The 11,698-nt window shown below is 34.5% G+C and overlaps 1 protein-coding gene across 2 annotated transcripts in view; it reads right to left on the bottom strand.

Annotated features, from left to right (window-relative positions):
* Positions 1-1,142: 1,142 nt before the first annotated feature.
* The window catches only part of LOC113492989 (neuroligin-4, Y-linked-like), a 74,183-nt gene continuing 63,627 nt past the window's right edge, over positions 1,143-11,698 (bottom strand). For both annotated transcript variants that reach the window (XM_026870751.1, XM_026870752.1), the window contains 5 exons: positions 10,164-10,254; positions 8,973-9,167; positions 5,394-5,545; positions 3,349-3,467; positions 1,143-2,282 (listed from right to left, as the gene is read on the bottom strand). In XM_026870751.1, the coding sequence (XP_026726552.1) occupies positions 1,300-2,282; positions 3,349-3,467; positions 5,394-5,545; positions 8,973-9,167; positions 10,164-10,254 (1,540 nt within the window). In that variant the 3' untranslated portion in view covers positions 1,143-1,299. The remainder of the gene's footprint in view (positions 2,283-3,348; positions 3,468-5,393; positions 5,546-8,972; positions 9,168-10,163; positions 10,255-11,698) is intronic.

Below are 11,698 nucleotides of genomic sequence, written 5' to 3'. Positions count from 1 at the left end.
TGGTTTTCCTTTTACATGACATTGACATGATACATAGAAAATAAAGTACAGCGGTAAATATTTTTATCAAACCAGTATATTTTAAACAAGACTCCTAAAAATAACGCTCACATAAAAGTGCCTCTAAATTTGTAACATATCGTAAATCAACAATACTTTACGAGTTATTTCATTCTGATGGTAGAGTCATAACGTATATTTTTAGGTCATGTGAAAATATTCCTCCTGCAAGCGACTTACGACTTTATGCTTTGGTCCATAACTCTTCAAGTTGGTTGTACGGAACAGTATATACAAATGTCGTAAAACTAACTATCAAATAGACACAATAACTAACTAATGAGATAAGTAATCATAGATACTTGGAAAGTTTTACTTAAACACGTTTTGGGAGGGATGAAGATAAACAAGGGCATAAAGATTGTGTGTTGGTCAAGGGACACAGATTTTATTGCTTGTAACTCACCCACTGCTGGCTTCATACACTGTGAACGAAGTAAATATGATTTACATGAATACTTACTTTGGAATAACGGCTTAGTTGGTTCGATCCAGGGTTTCACGATGGTAAATCCTATTGTAATTAAATAAATAAATGATTTTTTTGTAATGCTCAGGGTGCTCCAGATTATCTGGTCCATATTACCAGTAACAGAGTACCTGTCAAAAATTATAGTGGATTTTACGATTGTACTAAAGATTTTTTTCGTTGGTGGCAAATTCAAACTTGAGGTTGCTTTTAGAATCCTGGCTGGTATTTAACTATTTCATTAATATTCGTAAAATTAAGAAAAATATCAATAAATAAAACTAACTTAAAAACTGGTATGAAAATTAATAATATTTTCTTGTGTTTTAGTTTTTGCTAGAAAATTAAATGTAGAAAAGCCATAGTACAATTAATTTAAGAGATAGCTCCTGCGTCTCATTTGTTAGCTTTTTGCCACTATTTAGGTGATTAATCAGTGTCTGGCAACATTCTAATTTTGCTCTACTTTAAGAACAAACATTTATCCTGAGCAAAACCTACTAAAGTTAATGCGACACGAGGTCTAATTAATTGAACCTTGTTAAATTTTGTTTCTGTTTGAATTTGATTTATTTATATTTTATGAATATAAAAGAAAAACGACCACATATGATACAATTGATTTTATTCGATAATCATATTCCAATTTCGGAGAAAATCGATAACATTCCTAAAAAAAATCCTAGCCGCATCCGTAGTACAATTATATTTACACCATACAATTACACACACTTTTAATCCTGTAATGTAGAGTCAGGGGGGATTAACTGTCACACTCTCATTTCGTCAATGGCGGCTTGTGGGAGGTTCGAGTGAAGGGAGGTTTTCCCTCTTCGCAGGGTTGCGTGAGGCCCCCTCGCCTCCCCTTCCCTCCCGGGGGAGTTTTGTGCCGTCGAACCGTTCGGAGGCTGGAATTTCTGTTGCCGTAACTCTTGCAAAGGCGGCGAGTTATTAAACTGGCTCAAATTCTTTGGCATAGTCGCGTAACCCATCTGCGGGTAGCTCACGTTAGGTATTCTGAAACTGTTGCTTCTGCTCCCGAGTTTGCTTGGTAGCATCATGTTGTCCATACTCAAGGTTGGACTTGGAGGTGACTTTGGCACGTCCAAGGGCCCTTTGAAATTTAAATTTGACAAATGAGGATCTGCATTTAGCATGTGTTTCTTCCTATTTTGTCTTTCAATATCCACAACCAAACTTGGGGCATGCGTGGGATCCATGTGATAATGCGAGTGCTTCCCCGATATAGTCTCAAAATGTTTCTCGTTAAAACGCTGTTGTTTCCCGCGAGACCTTGACTTATCTCGCTGGTAATAAACCCCAGCAAAAATGAGAACATTCAAAATCAGTAGGGAGCATCCTATCGCTATAGTTACACTTAATGCCGTAGAATACGCGGCATAGCCGGCCGCTTCCAAATTAGCCAAAGTGTTTTCAGTAGCGTTCAATGTTTGCAGATCTCTTCCTGGCAGTATTGTGGCGCACGTCGCCAGTATCGTATCGACGGTCGTTAGGGCCGTGTCGCTGTACACTGAACCGTTTGTACGTCTGATTGCATCGTTATCGTTGATGTTTCTCGCCAATGGATCCGGTCTGACGATACCTTCGTACAGATCCTGCTCGTTGTGGTTTTTGAATAGGTTGTGGCGAGCGGCGACGTCCTCCATTCCCGCTCTGTGCAGCTCTGGAACTAGGCGTAGCCATACAGACAGCTGGTGAGCTCTGTAATGGTTTTTGAGGCGCGGTTTCATACCTGAAAGATAAAATAAAATTTAAGCGATAAAATGGTAATGGACTTTTTAAGTTGCCTGTCACGTGTCAATCATTTCGCGGAATATTTGGTTGGATATAAGCTGTCAAATGAGATACACTTTACGTCATGCTCGTATTGTGCCTACATCAAAAGAACTTTACTCATTTTCAGGTAGCGATGAAATAATTATGGGCGGTTGGTAAATTTATTCATTTTTGCTGTTTGAATATTAATATGACGTAATTTGGTTCGTTGATATTTACGTAGGTTCATTAAATTTAGGATATGCTGTATATTTTTAGTGCAACTTATTATTTCAACGGTATTGCAAAAGTCTTTTGATATTATAGTGAATTATTAATAACAAATTTAGCTTCCCAATATTATGTCTACATAATATTTTACTCGAAACATTCCCTACTTTGTTTACCCAAAAATGGGAATCTGTCCTTTCTTATACGTTTGCGAAGCAAGTTATTATTGAGATAATCTTCTTACATTGTTCCAATATTTGAGGAGGATCAGTAAAGATTATCTGTCTGACAATAATAAATATCAAATACGGGCTTCAATACCATTATAAATGTTATATTTTTTTACTGTTTAAACATACACATCGTTTAATATTTATGCCTAGAAAAACAAAGAACCAGTATGTACATTTATTTGATAGAAAAACTGAGACTGAGTTTGACTCTATGATGTAGGTATTTGAAAATCCAATAGTAAGGTTTTATTCACAGAAGTCTATGAAAAGCTACCATTTCTAAGAACATTAAAATGTCTTATTTTAAGTTTTTTTTGTTTCTGAAATTTTTTCCATACTCTATATTTCATATTTTTATTAAAGCCAACATAAACTCTCATGTCCAGTTCAAACGAAAACTGTATATAAACAAAAAAAACATTTTTTAGTCCAACAGAAATTGTAGAGCAAAAATATCCGGTAACTGGAAACCAAAATCCATTCTGAAATACACACGGCACAATTTTGAAACTTGATACATGTATTCGTTGCAGAATTTCATCAGGTTCCCGACAATACTTGGAAATCTATAAAACCTACCTATCTCCAAGTACTTTTGGTGTGTAGAGTCGTATTCTTCCCAATTTATACCCCTGAATTTATTTCTTTCCCTTGACGCGGGGAGCAAGGACTCCTGCCGTGCATTGTCGTTCGGATTCCTGTAACAATGTAACATGTATTGAATGTTATAAACTTAGCAGGTTTGTAAATAATATTTTTTGTTCCATTGATGTTATGATGAATCTTTATCAATCGTTTATCTCTCTTTCTTTGTAATCGGTCTATACAGGCTGATTGTAGTACTGTATTATTAATATTTAACACCTGTAACCTACTCAATCAACACAATAAAGATACTTTGATTATGACTTTGACTATAGTAATGTAAACTGGGAAAAAATGCAAAATTACACAATTAGAATATAGACATTTCTACAAGAAAAGTTTTTTTCATTTGCTTATTCAATGTCCTATATACCTATTAGGCTTTTTATGTAACATAGTTAAATGTGACAAGGATAAAGGATATACTAAGCCTGATGCATATCAATCATAATGTTGTTTATGTGCTTCGATTAAATTATATTATAATACAACAGAAAACAATGAACCAGAAATATTTTTGTTAAGAGTCAATGCTTAGAACATCTTAATAGTTAATAGGATTCCAACCATCTTTGTGTGACTAAAGTCGTGATACCACAAGACGCCTCCCTAACCACGGCCAAGCCTTTGACCGCGAGATCAATGAAGCGATAAACCAGAAAATGGTTTATGTTGTTACAACAGAATGTATTTTCAAGGAATGAAATTCCACGTACCGCTGCACATAACATTTATATTCGACGTTAAACCATCCAAAACAAGAGACCAAAAATTCCAAAACAATTAAATTGTATACACTCTACAATTTTTTGTTTTTTTTCTCTACAAGTTTCAGTTAAATCCATTCAAATCTTGGTACTACTAAAACGCAGCAAGGTCTAAAAGTGCTAAAATAACGCAAGGATGACAAAAGAATAAAGCTGTTAATTTGCTGTGCATTTTAAATGTCGTCAGTTACACTTTAAATCACGGACTTTTACATTTAGTGCCTCCGTAATTATAATAACCTTCACTAAATAACAGTAATTATAAAGCACTCCCAAAAATTTCGGGAATATAAAACACATAATTAAAGGGAGAGATTATCGTAAAACGACGTACAAAAGCGCGTCTGGGAACACAAAGCCAAAGAATATCCAACCTTATCATCTGAACGACAAAGTCAAAACTTCTTTGGAACTCCTCAAAACTTTGAAGAGCTATTATAAAGAAGTTCCGAACAAGACATTTGGGGCTGTAAGTGGTCTTTATTCCCTTGTTAATAAGGCTCAAGTTACTGAAGCAATAAATGATGCTTTAAGTCAACTTATGTTTCGCAAAATGTTAGGTGTTATTAAAGTTGACGTGGATTTGTGCACCTTACTAGTGTGAAGATGTTGTGAAATTGGACTTAGCGAGAAAGCTTCACTTGGCCTCTTTTCTAAATTGCATTTAAGAGTTATGGCTGTATTCAAATTTACGGTGTGTTGTGAGCGAAGAACGAGCTGAATTGCCCCTTTCACGGTGCAAACAAGATCATAATTTTTGTCTGAGTGCAATTAAATATACATTTATATTCTAGCAGAGTTCTAAGTTATTGTGCAAGAAGTGATCTGATCCAATCACTAAAAATGGAAAATAAAGAGACCGACATTGTTAGTACAATTCAAAATTCAGTTAAGTGAAATTTATTTTCTTGAAGTCATTAAAGCTACATATATTATAATCGTCAAATTAATACAATATGGTTAAAGGCAACTAATACATTTTTTATTTCGCCTATTCAGTCGCTCCTTTGTAACCTAAAAATCACCACTTGTCACACCCTGTCATTGATGTCTATTACATCTCAGAGTTTGGTCACATTTTTCAGATAAACTATCGTTCAGAGACGCCGCTGTCATAGGAAAAACTTCGAATGCGTTAAAAAAAAAGAAAATAAAAAACAATATGATTAAATTATGATTGCAAATTTAAATAAAACAAAATGTTCTACTTACCCAGTCTTCACAAAGTTAGCTAAGAACAGCATGATCGATTCAGAGAGCGCCACTTCGGACTTCGTATAGTTCTGAGGGAAGTGCCCGAAACCGTCAACCAACGGCGCTCCTAGAACATACGGCAACTCTTCGCCGTGGACCGCTCCCATCCTCTGTAACAAACACTCATTATTATGACTTGCATTATTACAATTTTCACTGAAAGCTGAAAGAAAATCAGGTTTAAATAAAAACAAAGAAGTTCCTTAAAGATCAGCTTCAGTCTATAAAATTCATATCAATTTACGTTATCATCAAAAATAATGAGTAAATACTGCAGCATATTACAAAAACTGACTACAGAAACTGTGACTGCACGGTTTGCCGAGTTGTTGCGGTAACAACGCCAAATCCACAATGGGCGACGTGTGCATGTATTGACTGGTGCATGGCTTGAATGTTTGGAAAACTTTCGCGACACAAGAATTAAACGTATTATAAAAAGAAAAGAAAAGCATTTTTTTTATTGAAATTTTCCTAACGATTGCAGAGTGCGCCGTAATGGTCATGGTAGGTACATTTTCATTCATCAAATGTACTTACACAATTTACTATACACACAATGTATCCAGTAATATTTTGCTACACACTCTTAGTAATATTCATAACACATTCCGTTATCACGTCGACACTACATTCGACCTCCTTCCTTTCTTTCGCTACTTACAAACTTCCCTTAATATTCTCATTCCTTATCCTTAACTTGTTAATTTATTACTGTTAGGAAATCCAGCAGAAAAAGGAAAGCCGGGCAAGCGGTATTGTGATCAAAAGAGGTCTTATTTCTTTCTGTAAGACTTTCGGATCTTGGCGAGTATTTTGGATCTGGAAGATGCAGGTTTTATTTAAAAGAAAATGAAATGAAAACAAATGTTTTTTGTTGGATTTCAAGGTACAAAATGTATCGTCTAGGTTTTATTTGCAGAACTTTTGATGCCTTTGCAGATGAAAAGGCTTTAACTTATTTTTTCATACTACTAGTTAAATTACGTTACACGTCATTTATCAGCGATGGAGCCAGACTCTACTTTCCCAATTTCAATCAAATTTGCACAACGAATGCAACTCCATCCAACTTGGATGATAGCTTACATTTTAATTCATTGTCGCAAACATTATTTTCTTACAAATATTTATCTTTAACATAGCAAACAGCTAGTAAAAATTATAATACATAATACAATCACTATTCCTGATCTGAATCTTTAATACAAATGCAATTGTTAGAAAAACTTTAAACTACAGTTATTACAATTTCCCTTGTTAAGCGAATAAACAAGAGTCTATACAATATACTAGATAATAGAGAGCAACATTTTCTCCAGTGTACAGAAACCAGGATACACGCATATCCGTATGTCTGCTACATCATATAAGGGTTATGAATCCGGATCACGGTTCAATGAAATCAATACGCAGTTACAGGCAGTAATATTCAAATATTTGATATCGACGTATGGTCAATAATGCCTTTAATACTAATAAATTCATATCGGATTTAGCTAGATCTGAAATAAAGTCATATTCAATATAGTCAAATTGTTATGTATCGAATGGGAGTAGGCTCAATGACAGTCAACGTGAAATCAGATGATTTTGTGGAACGGATAGTGCAACTAAAATATAATATAATTATTAAACATTAAAACAGTAGGCGATAATTCAATTTTTCGCCTACAACTTAAATGAAAACATTAAGGAATGTGACCCTCGTTTAGATTTCAGTCATTACTTTTATATTTAACAAGTGTAAATCATTGAGACCAGGAAGATCATGGCAGCAATCATCATCGAAAAACATCGCTTGGAAATCAACACACTTGAAATTTTCAAGTTCGTGCAAGGCCATATCAGGGTGGCTTAAACGGTGATGTAAGATTACGAATCTACCATATCATAAGCAGAAAGAAGAAGACGTTGCCCTCTGTAACTGTTCTAAACAAGAAAACGTCACAAACAATTGCCAACCATTAATATTCGAAAAAAAATACCCATTTTTGCCACTGATATTTTCTGTTCAAGCAAATGAGGGCTCATTTCTTTATAGGCGTAACGTAACCAGATATCACGTACTACATTTGATACAATCAGCCGTGTTCATTCCAAAATTACGTCCAAATTGTTCCAAGCAACGTTACGTAAGTTAGGAGATAACCTATCGCCTCACCGTTTTCCTCAATCGGCTTCAAACGTGGAATAATCCGAAGTCATGCAAACACCGGGCTATAGTGGATCCGTTTTGGGAGGTTTGTATGCTTGTTTTTATTGAAAATGATTTTCTTTCGGAATTATTCGCGCACGTAATATTACGTTGTAGTTTTTGCGAGAATATGATACGGATTTTCGTTTGATATTTATTAGGAAATTCTCCATTTATGTGATTTTTTTATCACGTTGTCCTTCAAGAAACACGCAATAATTAAACATGCAATTTTAAGGTAAAGATTGAACTACCCAAATTATAACCAAGATCAAAATCAAAAGTATTTTTTTTTTCAAATACGCCATTCATCAGTCACTTTTAATCGTAACAGTAATGATAATAGATGCTAAACATGACACATTTCTGACGAATTTACGCAATATCTTTAAACAAAAACTGAAAAAAATGTTACAAAAAGGAGCGTAATTTCGCAATTGCAATCTAAATCTAATCAGAAACAAGTGAAACATTCATAAATCAAATACAGTCCGTTCATAACATTAGGTACACAGGGGTTATAAAACCATAATTGAATAGATAAGGCTCCCGCCACAATTCAGACATAACTTCATTATAACAGCCCAAACGAGCAAATTCAATTAATCTTAATAGTAAAATCTATTATTTCCATAATAGAGATAATTAACTATATTATCGCGGTATAACAGAGCTAGGTATTGCCTGAAGATAGCCTTAATTACCCCCGCTTACTATGAGCTCATAAAGTTAAACTTACGCCAACGTGGAAGGGAGATGAAATTATGTACAGTGTAACGCGCTGTCTCTTTCCAACACTGACGATATTTCTGCTGTTAAAGCTCATAGTACAGGCACTAATGTAATTAATATCGCTTTTCGTTTTAATCTTGTCAAACGAGCGGAGTTTTATATGAGATGTGGCTTTGATTCCCTAATTGAGTTGGCAGATGTGTCCTTACAAAATGACTCTTGAATGAATACGATCAAAAAGAGATGAGAGGATGTAAATTACGGTATAAGTGGGTAGACGACGTGCTTCATGTGTGAAGTCAAACTTGACGAAATTGAAAATTACACTAAGTAAATGCTTAATTGGAAACTGTGGGATTTCTCAAGATACTGGATTGGTTCTGTTTTTGATTTTAATTTAATTCAGCCTTCAAATGATATTATCGAACCAAACCAAGATCGAGTAAGTGATCCAGTGTTATTAGCATCGTAAGCTGTAAATGGAACGCAGTTTGAACTGGTACTACTGGTACCAATTGGTACTAGTGTTGGATTGAACACTATATACTCAATATCACCTCGAAATAAATAAAACTTGATACTATCAGAGCCTACAATTGATAACATACCTGAGGATAATTTCCATCTTTCGTCTGATAATCGAACACATAGAAGAAGGTCTTCGTAGGTCTTCTCGGTCCATCTTCGTCAGTAAGGGCTGGTTTCGGACCCCCACTCAATAGATCCCCACTTTGAACTAACGGCGCCACGTATTGAGCATCCGATAACGCAGCCACAGTCGCATCTCTTGTGTTTATTGGATTCTGTAAGGTTTATTCCAAAAATAGAATTCTTGCTCCATTTTCAAGACAAAAATAAGTAGGAAACAAGTGGGAAAAATAGTTGCCCATTTGCCTAGCTGAGAAAGATGAGGAGACGTTTTATTCACCACAAACTAGTTTCAACGCTATTACAAATAATATAAAACTCAAATTCAGATTCTAAATTGTCCTCCATTAATTTCGCTACGCTCGAATCGAAGAAGTAATCCAAAATCAAATCTAAGATAGATTGAGTTTTAAATATAGCATTATTTTCATCGGAAATTATTATTTGAGACCTATAAAGTGTAATTTATATTTCTGACAACTAATATCGTTAAGTGAGATGTGATTGGGAGTTCGGCGCGAGTTTTCAGAAAACGTTCTTGCGTCCCGCTTTTAAAGCTTCAATTTTATGGCGCCATTTTGTAGAAGTTTTGTTGGTGACATACTGTTTACCCACAACTTTGCAGGCAAATTAGTTTGTTTGAGGTGGAATTTAATTCTTTAGGTTATGAAAGAATTTTCTTTAGAGTATTTAATATGTTTTAAATTAATTTAACAGTTTGAAGACCACGTTTTTAGCCGTTACCAAGCACTTTCTTCTCTCTTCACTCTTCTTATTGAAAGAAGTGATTATTTAATTAAATCGTGATTTAGAAACAGGTAGGTTTGTGACATTTCTTCTAAATGGCAACAAAAACTATCCAAAAATGGTAGTTTTAAAATTGCCATTCGATAAGTCACGTGTCTTCAACTAATCACTTGTTGACATTTAGCTCATTTTACCAACGTTTACACTAACTGCAGTAATGTAACTGTTCTTCAGCTTACCTAAACGACATAGTCCAAACAACCCTATCACATCTTTTGATATTACGTCCCTTTGAACACTACAAGAGATAACTCGAGCTTTTGCTCAACAAATAAAGCTGGAAGACAGACTCAAAGTCATACGGTCTGAAGCCTTAAGAGCTCTACGTTCATAGATAAACAAACCTCTACCGTTCTTTCCCAATCCGTGTACTCGTTGACAATCGTGTAGAAGATCTCGCTCAGATGGTATGTGTAAGAGTTTCTTACGTATGTCCTGAAAAAAATTGTAGAGTTAGTGTCTCGCTTTATAAATTGACACTTTAATGTTGAGTTTAAATTTGGTAGAGTTAAAAATGATGGTATCGTGTTAAAAGCATAAAATAAAAGTTTATCAAATACAAATACAAAGTCTTTATTCGTAAAACATAGGTAGTAAATAGGTGTTACGTCAATGGAAATGACCGCTATGTCTAGCTGGGACCGGCATACATATATTTTAAGTTTAACACTGAAATTTGAATTATACACTAATTGATAAGATAGTGATAAAGTAGGCACTTAAACAAACATAATTAAGATGGCATCGCAGAAAGAGTTTTAATATCGAAAATACTCTTTTTTATTCAAATAAAAATAGGTAACTCGTTTTTCTCGTTGATACTGCTCCATTGTAGAGGAAAGACGATACCCATACTTATTTGCTCAGTTTATATTTTTAAAACATGACCTATTTGATAAAACAAAAACAGTCGATCGTAAAAAAATCTTTATGAACATTTATCGTTTCTATATAATATCTTAAACATGTTCAAAGTTTAACGAACCCAAACCAAGATGACGCAAACATCAGAAAGAGGTATTTGAATGTTGTTATTATACAACATTAGTTTCGAGCCAGTGAGCTGACAGGTGCCCTGTTACCCCTCCAAATTTAAACTTGAAACATGTGACAATCACGCAGTTTCGTGCCTGTTCGCAGCTGCTGTAATGCTGATTTCACAATGCTTGCTTTTAACTAATCACTATGGAGAAATTTCTTTATTCAAATTGTAACAATAAATTGTGTCTGAGAGACCGGCTGGTTTGACTACAATTTGAAAATCTATTGCAGAAAACAACAAGTATGTTTGCTAGAAACTTTGTCAACTTAAACAATCATTACAAGTTTTACTATCAATTAGTGTAATTGATTTAAATTTTGGCTGTGTATATTTAACCCCTTTTTTAACAGATCTGCTTCGCTTTGAAAATAATAATAAGGTTTGCTAATAGGTTTTGTCAGTAACCATAGCATTCTCTACTACTTGAAAACGTGGCTCTACATAAACAAGCAATATGAAATACCCTTTAGAGAGTACGGTGGTACACATTTGACTTAGCTGTATTGGTATTGGCATGCGTACATTTATGACAGATGAAACTGGCTGTCTAGTTTAGTACGGGTAGGCGGCTAAGCTATTATCTGTCAGATGAATACATTATTTATGGATAGAGCATCGACTATGCAAGACCCTTTACACAAAATGGTTTCTGATACCCAGAGCTGTTGGTCTCCAAGTGACTTCTGCCAAATAAATTCTATGTTAATATTGTTCATCTGAAGAAACTAAAATGGCTTATTTATAAATACTACTATTATTTTTCTTTCTACGAAACCAGTTTGTAGAGGCGGTTACTAGAGACAAATTGTGTTTTATATACTATACTTTCAGTCTATT

Source organism: Trichoplusia ni, chromosome 4, assembly GCF_003590095.1.
Source record: "Trichoplusia ni isolate ovarian cell line Hi5 chromosome 4, tn1, whole genome shotgun sequence".
Lineage (NCBI taxonomy): Eukaryota > Metazoa > Arthropoda > Insecta > Lepidoptera > Noctuidae > Trichoplusia > Trichoplusia ni.
The sequence above is the reverse complement of the archived record's forward strand: the minus strand, read 5'-3'. Positions and strand labels throughout refer to the sequence as shown.